The 13,692-nt window shown below is 49.2% G+C and overlaps 2 protein-coding genes across 2 annotated transcripts in view; both read left to right on the top strand.

Moving 5' to 3' along the window:
• The first annotated feature begins 726 nt into the window (after nt 1-726).
• On the top strand, nt 727-7,601 carry CCL5 (chemokine (C-C motif) ligand 5). The gene is made up of 3 exons (XM_010861513.1): nt 727-975; nt 2,484-2,595; nt 7,108-7,601. Exons 1-3 carry the CDS (start codon nt 900-902, stop codon nt 7,193-7,195), a joined length of 276 nt encoding a protein of 91 aa, XP_010859815.1. The 5' UTR covers nt 727-899; the 3' UTR covers nt 7,196-7,601.
• A 3,369-nt stretch (nt 7,602-10,970) lies between these two features.
• The window catches only part of HEATR9 (HEAT repeat containing 9), a 17,875-nt gene continuing 15,153 nt past the window's right edge, over nt 10,971-13,692 (top strand). The window contains exons 1-2 of the mRNA XM_010861512.1: nt 10,971-11,058; nt 12,220-12,269. Coding sequence (XP_010859814.1) covers nt 10,971-11,058; nt 12,220-12,269 — 138 coding nt within the window. The remainder of the gene's footprint in view (nt 11,059-12,219; nt 12,270-13,692) is intronic.

Genomic DNA, 13,692 nt, shown 5'->3' with positions numbered 1-13,692 from the left:
GTCTTCAAAAGGAAGAAAAGAGACAAGTTCTCCCCATTCTGGGTGATTCAGTCCCCCTCAGCCGCCAAGTTACGTATGTGACAGTAGCTAGCAAGAAACCTCCTTGGTATAAGATCACATTTTTAAAATTACACTTTTTAGAATGTGTTTGCCTTTGTCACTGTCAACAGACTCTTTTAGATAACTCAGAAGTCAACTTCAACCCAGGCCAGACTGTCACTAATTCTGAATTACCCAAATAGGAATTGATGAACAGCGACTGTATCTAATGCTTTGAGACAGAAGGACCACCTCGGGTCTAATCCAGACCACCACTTGGGTTCAGTTTCGAGGATGCCCCAATGACACATCTCATCACCATGAGCAGTACTTCATGGACGGAGCACTGCACTGGTAACGAGGGCACCCGGGCTCCCATCTGGTCGTTCTGCCCTTCCTCCTGCCCCGGGAGAAGCAGCTTCCGGATCTCTGGGAGGACCAGGGAGCGCCCTGGCAGACAAAGCCCAGGCTGTCTGTGGTGGAAGAGATTTTCTGCCACGGAGGCTTCTGCTGGCTCTTCTCGAGGGCCAAGAGGGAAGTGATGAGCTCATTCTGGATGTGAAGGCCGTGAGAAGACAGAGAGAGACACACACTCACTCACTCACACACACACACACACACACACACTCCCATACACACATATATTTCCGGAGGCTATTTCAGTTTTCTTTTCCGTTTTGTGCAATTTCACTGATGATATCAGCAGCAGTGTGTGGCTGCTATTTGGAAACTCCCCGAGCGGGGGCGCCCCATCCGCCGGCCTGCCTCCCTATAAAGGGCCGCCTGGCACCCTGTAAAGGGCCAGCCGGAGCTGCAGAGGATCAGCACGCGGATCGCCCCAGCCTCTGCCCACAGCTACCATGAAGGTCTCTGCCGCTGCCCTCGCTGTCCTCCTGACGGCGGCCGCCCTCTGCGCTCCTGCTTCTGCCTCCCCATGTAAGTTCAAGTCCACAGTCCCCGGGGCCAGCCCTTAAAGGACTCGCCCGGATCTCACCTTCTTTTCTTTCCTTTTTATATATTTAAAAAAAAATTATTTATTTTTATTTATTTATTTTGGCTGTGCTGGGTCTTCATTGCTGCATGGGCTCTTCTCCAGTTGCAGTAAGCATGGGGCTACTCTCTAGTCGCAGAGCTTTGCATTCCAGTGGCTTCTCTTGTTGCGGAGCGCAGGCTCTAGGGTGCCTGGGCTCAGTACTTGCGGCTCCTGGGCTCTAAAGCACAAACTCAGTAGTTGTGGTGCCCGGGTTTAGTTGCCCCATGGGTATGTGGGATCTTCCAAGACCAGGGGTTGAATATGTGTCTCTTGCATTAGCAGGGAGATTCGTTACCACTAAGGCACCAGGGAAGCCCTCGCCTTCTTTTCAACTGCAGTGTTTATACCATCTGACTCCTATGATTTATATTCTTCCACATTGCTTTACTCAGATGTCCAGTTGTCCAGGATAGATCTCTAAGCCACTGCATGGCAGGGACCCCTCTGATCAATTTGTCTGTGTCCTCAAGGTCTACACCCCAAGCCCTGCAGGTGCTCACCGAATGTGGACTGGGGTTACTAACAGGCAAAGGCTGCTCGAGCTGACCTGCAAACACCACTAACTCATGTCTGTCATCACCAGCAGGGTTTCTAAGAAGGTTCTAAGTACTTGACTAAAATCCTCCTGGGACAGTCATACTTTCCCCATTTCATAGATTTAGAGAACAGATAACAAAATCTAATTAAATGTCCACTATGGATCAAGTATTGTGCTGATTGCCTTGCATATCTCATCTTACTCAATATTCTCATCTAATCTTTGAGTAGCTCTCTTTGACAGTCCAGAGAGGTTAAGTAACCTGTTCAGGGTCACGCAGCTAGGAAGTAAGAAAAGTGGTATTCAAACCCAGTTCTTCTTGGCTCTGAAACACTACTACTCTGTTCAGAAATGGCAACTGGCCCTTCCCGGGGGCATCCTGAAGTCACTGACCAACAAAAAGTCCTCCTTCTCTCAGTAGCTTCAGTCAGAGGCTCCCACAATGCAGTATGCATCTTCAGGCCCCTCTTTGGTGTCCTGGCTGAGTCATGAAGTCTGAGTTTTAAAAAACCTCCCCACAACCCAACCTAGGTCTCAAAGAAACCAAGTTCCGAATCCACCGAGGATCCTAGGAGGGCAAGAATAAGGGCGGAGGAACTAAGACCAGCCCAGAGGAGACCCAGCCTGCCCTGAGAGCCCAAGGCATGGGGTTGTGGTGTAGAAAGGAGGCGGCCAGCTGGCCTCAAGGGTTAGGTGAGAGAATCCCCACTCTGGCACTGTGTGTCCACGGCTAAGTGTCTTTACCTCTCTGAGCCTCAGTTTCAGCCAAAGGAGGAAAATAGTCTGCTGGAGATAAATCCTATAAAGCGCCCAGCGCAGTACCCACTGTGCACTGGCGATGGATCCAGGAGTCTCCTTCTTTCCTTCTCCCAGATGCCTCGGACACCACGCCCTGCTGCTTTGCCTACCTCACCCGCCCGCTGCCCCGCACCCACGTCCAGGAGTACTTCTACCCCAGCAGCAAGTGCTCCATGGCAGCAGTTGTGTGAGTCGCAGCCCCGTGGAACCCTCGGGGTGGGGGGGTTGGAGGGAAAACGCCCGCCCAGAATCAGTCTCCCCTGGCAGGAGCCCTCGGAGAGGGCATTCCCACCCACCCTCCAGCTGTTCAAATAGCTGTGTTCTGCCCTCTCTGGATTCAGATTCCCCAGCTATTGTGGAACAAGCTAGACAACGTGTTCCTGGAGGAGCCCCCCAATTCTGATAGGCTAGGTTAGCTCTCTGATCTTTATGGATGTGACTGTTACTTGAACCTGGTCTGCAACATGCCTGGCTGGAGAAGATTGACTCATACATCCCTTTCCAGAAAAGGACCCCAGAGTCCCCCACATCCTGCCCCCAATCAAAGTCACCCACAACCTCAGAGGAACTAGAGAGGGGAGGTCAGAGGTCAAGGCCCTAGTTGCAGCATGTTAAAAAGAAAAAAAAGTTATTGATTGATGAGGAAAAAATAATGAAATGAGATTCTCCTTTAAACACGCAAGCTATGACATTTGGAAAAATTATAATTCTTGCTACCTAGGAAGTTCCTGCTGTGTGTCAAATGTCTTACATGCATTAGCTCTGCATTTATCATAGCATCCCTGACGGGTATGAAGAATTCTCTCCACGTTTCAGAGAGTGAAACTGAGACCCAGAGAGGTTCGGTGACTTGCTCAAGGTTGCACAGTAAGTGAGAGAGGGAGCCTGTCTCTAGAGCCTCGTCTTTCTACACTAGTAAGATCATTAGCAGTAATTGCTTATGGAGTTTAAGACGACAGAGACTTAAAGAATGAAAACGGGGCAGTCATGAAGTTTTCTGTATAATGAGGACTTTGTTGTTGTTGTTTGGGGTTTTTTTTTTTTAATATTTACTCATTTGTTGGGCCGCACTGGGTCTTAGCTCCTGACCTGCAGAATCCTTTTAGTTGCAACATGCCAACTCTTAGTTGTGGCACGTGGGATCTAGTTCCCTAACTAAGGATGGAGCTGGGGCTCCTGCACTGGGAGCGTGGAGTCTTACCCACTGGACCACCCACGATGAAGTTTTTTAATCCAAAAATTCCTGCGGCACTGGCAGAGTTGTAGGATTCAGAGTTGTAGGTATTCAGAGTTGGCCTTTGGTCCTGATGAATTCTTCAAATTATTGCTATACTATATATTTGCTGTTTAGTACTACTAATTTTATTTCTGAAAGCAAGTATTTTTCGGACGGAAAAGCAAAACAGAAAAACCTTCTTTGAGCACCTACTATGGACAGGCAGAGAGGAGTAAACCACCACCCCTGCCCTTCCGGGACTCAGTTAGATGCTGCAATGACCAGGACATCCTACATGAGAACACAAGAGGAGAGAAGGAACACGCAGCGCCTCGGGGCGCAGCTAAGAGAGGGGATGTAGGGCAAGTCTGCGCTGCTTGACTTGGGATCGGACTGAGGGACAGGTGTATAGGGCAGCAGGGATATTGCCAGAACTCTCTTTAGGTTTTTGTAGGGTCTCCGTGTAGAAAAGCACTGAGGGCCTCGAGGGTCAGCACAAAGAATCAAAAGTGTGAAGTGAGCTAGAACAGGGAAAGTCTAGACAAGAGGGGTCCAGTGGAGAGGCCGTCCACATGAGTGGTACTGAGGTTGAAGAGGACTTGAAGGGAAGGAGAGACAGGGGTGGGGGAACTTCCGAGGCAGAGTCAGCAAGCCTGGGAGGTGATGTGAGGTCGGGAGCAAGGAAGAGAGAGGCCTTGAGGGTGACGCTGAGGTTTCAGCCCGCACCTGGAGAAGGGTGGAGCGTGGAACCCCCTCAAGTCCCAAGGAAGAGCTGTTTTAAAAGGAAAGAATGGGACTTCCCTGGTGGTCCAGTGGTGAAGACTCTGTGCTTCCAATGCAGGGGGCCTGGGCTCCATCCTTGAGAGGGGAACTGAGATCCCAGCAAGGTGGGATGAATTAGATTAGGTTTGACATAAATATCCATGTGTAAAATAGAGAGCTAGGGGGAGCTGCTGTGTAGCCCAGGGAGCTCAGCTCGGTGCTCTGTGAGGACCTAGAGGGTGGGATGGTGGGGCGGGGAGAAGTCCAAGAGGGAGGGGATATATGTATACATATGATTCACTTGTAAAGCAATTATACTCCAATTAAAAAAGAAAAAGGAAAAGGACGAAGATGCCAGCACCATGAGCCTGTGGAAGTGCCAGCAGGGAGTGTGAGCTGAAGGGTTAGGAGCCGAGGAAACAGGGCTGGAGCTGGAGGTGTGACATTTTTTTAAGGGAGGAGGGGGTCTTCTGATGTCAGAGTGGCATTTCAACCATCTCGGCTGCTCCAGCCAGTCTGTCTTCCCTGGAACCCCAGCTCTTCCACTTAGTAGCTGTGTGAGCTCGGGCTTGTCACTTCACCTCTCTGAGCCTCAATTTCTTTGTCTGCAAAGTGGAGGAGAATTAGAGGTATTTCCCTCCCTGGGTCAAAGTGAGAATAATAAAAAGAAAAATGAAATTAGACTATCTCTTGGCACACAGGTAGGTGCCTGGTAGGTGTTAACTAATCATCTTTCTCCCCACAAATGTATCCTTAGATACATAGAAGTGAAACTTGATGAGCGAATGCAATTCATCCAGTCACTAACTCTTTCGATAAACATTCATTAGGCACCCACGGTGTGCCACACCCAGGGCCAGAGACTTGAGGGAGCACGTGGGAGGAAAGAGCAGCGATGCCGAGCACATTTGCTCCCCAGGAGGAGCAGGTGAAGGTGGAGGGTAGTCAGGCCAAGACAGGGTCCCCACGGAGGCTGGGGGCGCAGGGAGAGATGGCCTGGCAAGGGAGGCTGCCATCCAGTCTCACATTCATCAGGGAGGAGCGGGAGGCTGGGGCACCCTCCAGATGGCGGTTTCCTGGCCTTTAATTTCCTGGCCACAAGCCTTCGGGGCCGAGGAGAGAGGACAGTGAGCCGGCAGGATTTCCTGTATGACACCTGGCTGTCCCAGAGCAGGGTCTGCGTCAGAAGCTCCCTCACCACCCCAAACAAGAAGACAACTCAGAACAGCCCTCTGCTCGATTTCTCTTCTCTGCACGCCGAGAAAGGGGGAGAAAGAGAAGTGATGGGGCGCTCAGAGCGCAGCTCAGAGACGGCGAAGCAGCTCCCCTGAGAGCACATGCTCTCCATGACAGAGCAGGAAAAGGGGCCAAGAGATCTTCATCCTCATCAGACAACCCAAGCCTTCACTTTGTCTGAAAAAAATCCCAGAAAGACGCAGGAAAGCATCCTGCAGGAGAAGGCAAAGTAAGAGAGGTGCAGGGAAGCAGGGCGAGGTGGAGAGGAACCTGTGAATGAACTGGCGGCCCTGCCGGCCCCTTCCTGGCGCCTCAGTGGAAAAGAACCCGCCTGCCAAGCAGCAGATGCAGGTTCAATCCCTGGGTCCGGAAGATCCCCTGGAGGAGGGCATGGCAACCCACTCCGGTATTCTTGCCTGGAGAATCCCGTGGACAGAGGAGCCTGGTGGGCTACAGTCCGTGGGGTCGCAAAAGAGTCAGACACAACTTAGCTACTAAACAGTAATAACTCAAGAAGCACTGCTGGCCAGACCCGGGGCATCCCCCAGAGAGAACCAGGCTCCCAGCAAACTGGCAGGGCAGGCAGCTCGACGGAGCCCATGGTCCCCAGGCTGCGAGCCCTCCAACTGATACCATAGACACATGTAGACTGGCCTCCGCATCCTGGCCGGTTAATTGCTTTGACAAGTGTTCATATCTCAGGGCCCTCAACCTCTCCAAGCCACCACATCTACTACCAGAACCCCTGGTCTCATGTTGCTCTGATCCACCCTAAAACAGAGGCCCCACAGCACCCCAATAACAACACATATGTAGTATTTTCCAAAACTCATTCACTCACTTATCTCATCTGAGCTTCACAGCAATTGTGCAAAGTAGGGATTATTTCTCTCCATATTTTAGAGGTAAATGTAGACTCAGAGGCCCTAAGAGATTTGCCCAAGGTGATCTAACCAGTGAGTGGTGAACTCAAGACTCACTTGAGTCCTTCTTCCGTTCACCCACAGACGGGTTCCTTTGTGGAGTGGCTACGTGTGGCGGGCACTGTGTTACCTAAAACCACACCGGCGTGTTTGTTTTGCCACCTCGTCTCCCACTTAGTCAGCCGTGACTCAGTTCTGGAGGGTGCCTCTTTTTCTCTGCATCTTCAGCAGCCAGCACAGGTTCTGAAACAGGAAGTGCTGAGAAAGGCTAGTGGTTGACCCGCTCAACCCTGGGCTCCTTGAGCCCCGTATTCCCTGAGCTCTCCGGGGTACATGTGTTTGTACAGAGGCGTGGGGGTTACAGTGCACACATAGCTGCTTCTGGCTTGTAGCCCTTTGACCCAACAGAAGAGAAAGCATCCTTTCCTTGAAAGCCACAAACACAATCGTGGAGCTCCGAAAATAACCCACCTGGTATCATTTCCTCCTGGCCTCAGTCCCCCTCATCCCCAAACCTGGCTGTCTCCACACTGACCAAGTCCCCCCCTCTTCTCTCCCGCAGCTTTATCACCAGGAAGAACCGCCAGGTGTGCGCCAACCCAGAGAAGAAGTGGGTGCGAGAGTACATCAACGCTTTGGAGTTGAGCTAGGGTGGAGGACGCCTTGAACCTGAACTTGCGCCAACTCTGCTTCTCGCTCTTGTCCTAAGCAGCTTGGGAGGCTCCCCCGCAATGCCCTCCTCCCACCCTCTCCTGGGAAGGCACAGATTCCACCCCACGCAGCAGCAGCTGCTGTGAAAGACCCTCAGTGCTCCTGGGGCTCTGCCCTTGTGCACAGGAGGTCTCTAAGCTCCGAGCTCCTGAGCCCCTGCCCACCCACCGCTCTGCAGTCAGAAAGGATGCCAGCGTCTCTGGAGGGGAAGGAGGGCAGGAGACTGGGCTCCTCTGGTCATGGCCCGTGACCAGAGCCCCCATCTCAGTCCCTCACTGGGGAGGGCTGCACTGGCAAATAAGAAGAAATCAGCTGTTCATTAAAATTCTCCAAGCGATTGCAAAGCTGACTCTTGGTTTGCTTTCCTCTCCAGAACCACCCCCTCCCTCGTGAGCCAAGCCTTGGATCCAGGGCTTGACCCGCTGGGTGTCCAGCCTGGATCTGGGGGCTGTGAGCAGAGCCGGGGGGGCAGGCTCTGTGAGAAGGCAAGTGGGCAGGACAGGGCAGATAAAGTGACCAGTGGCTTTTCTACTCTGAGTGAAGACCACAGTCACTATCTCCCAGCCCCGGAGCCCCAAGAATTTCTGTCCCTCCCTGCCTCACCTGTCCCTGCTTCCCCAGACCATGGTTGGCCCTTCCGCCTACTTTGCTGGCTTCCACCCAAGCCCACCCGACCCCTTACCTGCAGTGGGTTTCTTTAAGCCCCTGGAATGGGCTTTTATCCCATCCCTCCCAAATACCTCGGTTCTTTCAAATAAAGAGAAGGGGGGATTTTGTGGTTTTCTGCAAGGGTACCAGCACTTTGCAGGTGGGAGTATTCCAACTTTCCCATTGATGTGTTCCTTCCCGTGAACCTGTCTTAGCAAAATATATCTTCATAATTAGAGCAGGCGTTAACTGAGTGCTCACTCTCCACCAGGCACTGCCAGCCCCTTACATCCACCATCCTTCCTCCTCATAACCCTTTGGGACAGGTAGTATTACTAACCCTGTTTATAGTAGGGGAAAACCCTTGGCAGGAAATGGAAATAACTTGCCCAAGGCCCCAAAGCAAAAAAAAAAAAAAAAAGAGGGGGGGGGATAGGAGGAGGTACAATGAACATTTAGACCCACCAGGTCCAAGGTCCAGTGCCAAAGCTGATGTTTTTTTCTCTTCCATCTTCAATCTGCAAAATTTCAAACCTACTGAAATTTGCAAGAATATACTTTCCATCTAGATTCAAATATTACTGTATCTATGTGCTTTATCTTTACATATATGTGCATGTGTGACAAACATGTGTCATATGGATGGTTGGCATACACATTTTTTTCTGAAATAAATGTTGCAGATATCATTTCCCCCTTAACAGTTTGTGTAGATCTCCTAGTAACAAGACATTCTACAGAACCACAGAATGAGTAGCATTTAACACTGGTATTAATTTCTCACCTACCATCCATGATCAAACCCTCACAACTGTTCAGTAATGCTCTTTATAGTCATTATTTTGTTTTAATCCAGGATCCAATTACAATTACATATTGAATTTAGCTAACATGTCCTTTAACAGACTTTGTCTTTAAGTATATTGTTATTTTCGTAGGAATTCAGATTGGATTTTTGTAGAATATTTTTGAGGGGGCTTTGTCTGTTTGCTTCTCCATAAGGAGATTCAGCTTGAATATTTTCGGCAGAAAGCCACAAGGTGACGCTGTCTTTCTCAATGCGGCCCATCAGGGCACGTGATGTCAGCTTACTGCAAGTGATGGCCCAGTCGGAGGACTTAGCGGCCGCGGTCTCTCAGAGCGAGCTGCCCACTGTGTGCCCACTGTGCCCACTCTGTGCCGAGCATTGGGGTACGGTATAGCAATCACTGCAAGCAATAAAAGGAATTCTCTGTGGTTCAAATGACACAGAACCTTCAACTGGAAGCAGTGGCTCAGCAAGCAGGACTCTACAGTCGGGGTGGCAATGCAAGCTGGTGGCAATGCAAGCTGCTGGTGGCAATGCAAGCTGATGTACAGCTGATAGACTTTGAGATAAAATCTGTAAGGGGTGACATTTCTCCTTATCAATGTTAATTGAGTGTCTATCCACATTTGCATTTTTATTATTGCTGTTCGTATAATTTTTTAATAGTTCAAGGGTTTCTTTTATTTTTTAATTTTTGGCAGCACCATACGGCATGTGGGATCTTAGTTTCCCAACCAGGGATCACATCTGTGTCCCCTGCAGAGCAAACATGGAAAATTTAAATGGAGGGCTTGTTCATGCTTCAGATTGCTGTCATTTGGGACTTCCCAGCGTTCAAGTCTGGATGCACGTTTTCAGTTCAAGTTGGTGATGTATATGCTATTACCTTTTCCTGTTGTTTTTATTTTTCTTTTAATGACTGCATATTGAAATTAAACCAAACAATTCTCTATTTAATTTAATTCTCTATTAAATATTGGAATTGCATACTGTGTGTTTGTATCAAGTGGTTTCTGTTAACAAAGCCTTCAAGCCTAAAACAAAAGTAAAACTTTTAGCAAAACAGACCACCAGGGAAGTCCTCATATAGTTTTAAAAACTCACATTTTTTTTCTAAAACGAAATAAAATAAATGTGTTCGTGAACAACAACCCAAAGACTTCTATCTCTTGCTGCCAAAGAAGGAGGTATGTGTATGATTGGGAGAAGGGATAGTTAGGGAGTTTGGGATGGACATGTACACACTGCTATATTTAAAATGGATAATCAACAAGGACCTCCTGTATAGCACAGGGAACTCTGCTCAATGTTGTGTGGCAGCCTGGATGGCAGGGGAGTTTGGGGGAGAGGGATACATGTATATGTATGGCTGAGACACTTCACTGTTCACCTGAAAGCATCACACCATTGTTTGTTTTTTAATTATATTTATTTTAATTGGAGGCTAATTACTTTACACTATTGTAGTGGTTTTTGCCATACATGGACATGAATCAGCCACGGGTGTACATGTGTTTCCCATCCTGAACCCCCCTCCCACCTCCCTCCCCATCCCATCCCTCAGGGTCATCCCAGTGCACCAGCTCTGAGCACCCTGTCTCATGCATCGAACCTGGACTGGCGATCTATTTCACATATGATAATATACATGTTTCAATGCTATTCTCTCAAATCATCCTACCCTCGCCTTCTCCCATAGAGTCCACATCTGTGTCTCTTTCACTGTCTTGCAGATAGGATCATCGTTACCATCTTTCTAAATTCCATATATATGCGTTAATATACTATATTGGCACACCATTTTTTGTTAATCAGCTATACCCCAATACAAAATGAAAAGTTTTTGAAAATATAAAGAACTTCAGAGCAGACAAAAAAATAACAAGGGCTACGTGAGCTTGAGGCTCATTAAGTGCTTTGACTTTTTTTCTAATTTATGCCTCACCACTGCCCCTTGAGCTCACCTGACAGGCATGGCTTTCCTCCTTTCAGATGAGGAAAGTGCACCTCCCAGAGGGAAAGCGACTGGCTCAAGCCACAGGCCAGTAGATGCCAGGGCTGGGGCTCCAGAGTAGAACCAGAGTGTTCCATGCACCTAGGTGATCTTTTCACTCAACACTCGGAGGCTTCTAGCTCTAGAAGCCCAGACACCTCACTAGTCCCTCTTGCGCCACAGACGACAGGTCTCCCCGAGCTCTGCCCCAACTCTCACAGAGAAGCAGTCCCTGTAGTCCCTGCCCGCCCCCCAGGAGAAGAGGATGGCCTACGAAAAATCAGTCAACATCTCTGACATCAACAGGGCGATGTTCAACTGCCCATGGCTGGAATATCCAGGAAGGATCAAAGGTGAGGTTAGAATGGACAAGAGTGGAGTCGGGGACAGGGACCTGAAAAGGAAAGCTCCCTGGCCCCCACTCCCAGGCAGGAGTCCGGGTGATGTCAGCAAATCTATGGGCAGGGTCAGGGCAGATCCTTGGGTACTTTCAAGGCTCTGTACACCCCTCAAGGTAACTTTCCAGGGCCCTCTAAGGTGGGATGTCTCTGCGACTCTCCAGCTTCTGCTTCCTCACCTGCTCTGCACTCTCACAGTGCCAAGGTTTCAAGGTGTTCCTCTTGCCCACTGTTCTTCTCATCTGTCTGGCTACCTGTCCTACTTGCACTGAAGACTCAGCTTGTGGATAATCTCCTCTGGAAACCCTCCCTGCTCCTCCCCACCAGGTTAGGACCCCTCATCAAGACCACCTATGCCTTTATCCATCCTCACATTTATTTCCCTTTCTTAATCCCCAGAAAATGATTCTATCTCACCAGTAGACCAGTGGTTCTGAAAATATGTTCCCAGGATCAGCAGCATCAGTATCTTGTTAGAAATGCAACTTCTCAGGATTTACCTGGCGATCCAGGGGTTGACTCTGTGCCACCAATGCAGAGGGCAGGGGTTCGATCTCTGGTCAGGGAACTAAGATCCCACATGCCACTCAGCATGGCCAAGACAAGCAAACAAAAAACAAGATCTCCAGTTTTTTCTAGTGCCACTCAAGTTTGAGAACCACCGACCATTTTTACATTAGAATCCTTTGGGAAGCTTTCTAAAATGCCTAGGTCCCTTCCTCGGACAATCTGATTCAATTAGTCTGATGCAGGACTGGGCCATGTTAAAAAATTCCCTCAACTAATTCTAATACGCAGCCAGGGATGAGAACCACTCTGCCAGACCAGTGTGTCTCCAATTTCAACATGCATAGGAATCTTACTCAAATAAAGATCCTGACTTAGTAGGCCTGAGAGATTCTGCATTTCTGAGAAGCTTCCAGGCTATGGCAATGCTGGTATTGCACAGACCAAGACACCAGAAATGTACGAGCCCCTTAAGGACAGGAATTATGGCTTCTTTACCTCCCCAGTGCCTGATATCGTGTTTGCTAAATGCTAATGCTCGATAAATGAATGCCCTGAAGGACAACTCTTCCACTCACCCTTGTCCATGTGGTCTCCTTTGCGCAACAGAACTCAGAAGAGCTGCAGCTCCTGTCCTACTTCCCTGGTCCTGTCACCAGGTAAGACCCCTGACTTCCGCCACCCTGGGAGCCTTATTGGAGGAAGAAGGTCAGCAGACCATCCCTTCCCATTAAGACTAGTTCATAGAACCCTATGGGCTCCCTGGTGGCTCAGACGGTAAAGAATCCACCTGCCAATGCAGGAGACCTGGGTCCGATCCCTGGGTTGGGAAGATCCCCTGGAGGAAGGCATGGCTACCTACTCCAGTATTCTTGCCTGGAGAATTCCATGGACAGGGGAGCCTGGCGGGCTACAGTCCATGAGGCCGCAAGGAGTCGGACACGACTGAATGACTAACACAAACACATACTTAGAACTCTACTGTCACCCCTGGGAATGCCACTAACTCTGAGTGACCTTGGACAAGTGGCTTTCCCTCCCTGAACCGCAAGAGTAGCCTCTATCACAAGTCAACCTCTGTCCCGCTCCCTTTGTCGAGTGGCTATGAGATAACATCTGTAAGGCTTTGGCTGTGCAGGCAGTTGCTTAATAATGAGTTATTTTTGAATTTCAGATAAACAATGAATTTTTTTCAACATGCCTATGTCCTAAATATTGTCTTCACTGCCTGGAATCAAAATTCAGTGGGACATCCTGGAGTGTTTTGTTTGTTTGTTCTTAATTGAAGTAGAGAAGTTTATTTATTTGCCTTCTCTGGGCCTTGGCTGTGGCATGTGGGATCTAGTTCCCTGACCAGGGATTGACCACCACCCACCACAGCTGGGTCCCCTGCAATGAAAGCTTGGAATCGTAGCCACTGGGCCACCAGGGAAATCTCAATCCTGTTTTTTATTTGCTTGGTCCTTACAAAATCTGACAACCCTACTTAGAGTGAGTCAATGTCCCATTTTCTGAAGTCACGACAATCACCTGCGAACTCATTATGATGGTCTCTGTCACCCCACTGGGAACCACTAGCCCAAGCCCTTTTTCAGAGAGTTGTTGTAGAGACAGGAAGGCTTGAGAAGGGACAAGAATGAATCCTCGTCAAATCTTCAGAGAAACCCCCTGACCCCTCTAAAACCCTTGGTCACAAGCAGAGCTGCAGGTTCACAGTGTCTAAGACAGATTATTTGAAGAAATCCTGTTTTTCCAATGAAACTATTAAGTTCCATGAGGACAGGAATGATAACTGTCTCCCCAGCACCGAGCGCTTGGCACATAGTAGGTGCTCAATAAAAATCTGTCGAATGCCTGGGTGGATGAGCAGGAGCCCAAAATACCCCTCTCTTTACTCCACATGTCCCCTGTCCCTGGCCTTTTCATCTCCTTGCCCAGATGGCCTTTTTTTTTCTTTTTGGTTGCACAAGGTCTTCAATGCTGCACACGGGCTTTCTCTAGTTATGGGAAGTGAGAGCTACTGTCCACTGTGGGCTTCTTACTGCGGTGGCTCCTCTTGTTGCGGCTCCTGGGCTGCAGAGC

This window comes from Bison bison, unplaced genomic scaffold (assembly GCF_000754665.1).
Source record: "Bison bison bison isolate TAMUID 2011002044 unplaced genomic scaffold, Bison_UMD1.0 scf7180017864472, whole genome shotgun sequence".
Taxonomy (NCBI): Eukaryota; Metazoa; Chordata; class Mammalia; order Artiodactyla; family Bovidae; genus Bison; species Bison bison.
The sequence above is the reverse complement of the archived record's forward strand: the minus strand, read 5'-3'. Positions and strand labels throughout refer to the sequence as shown.

What these genes read in the sequence shown, in the direction of transcription:
- CCL5 (XM_010861513.1), top strand. Translation starts at nt 900, where the DNA reads ATGAAGGTCTCTGCCGCTGCCCTCGCTGTCCTCCTGACGGCGGCCGCC. An exon ending in TCCTGCTTCTGCCTCCCCAT is followed by an intron (nt 976 to 2,483) that starts GTAAGTTCAAGT and finishes TCCTTCTCCCAG; the next exon opens with ATGCCTCGGACACCACGCCC. An exon ending in TGCTCCATGGCAGCAGTTGT is followed by an intron (nt 2,596 to 7,107) that starts GTGAGTCGCAGC and finishes TCTCTCCCGCAG; the next exon opens with CTTTATCACCAGGAAGAACC.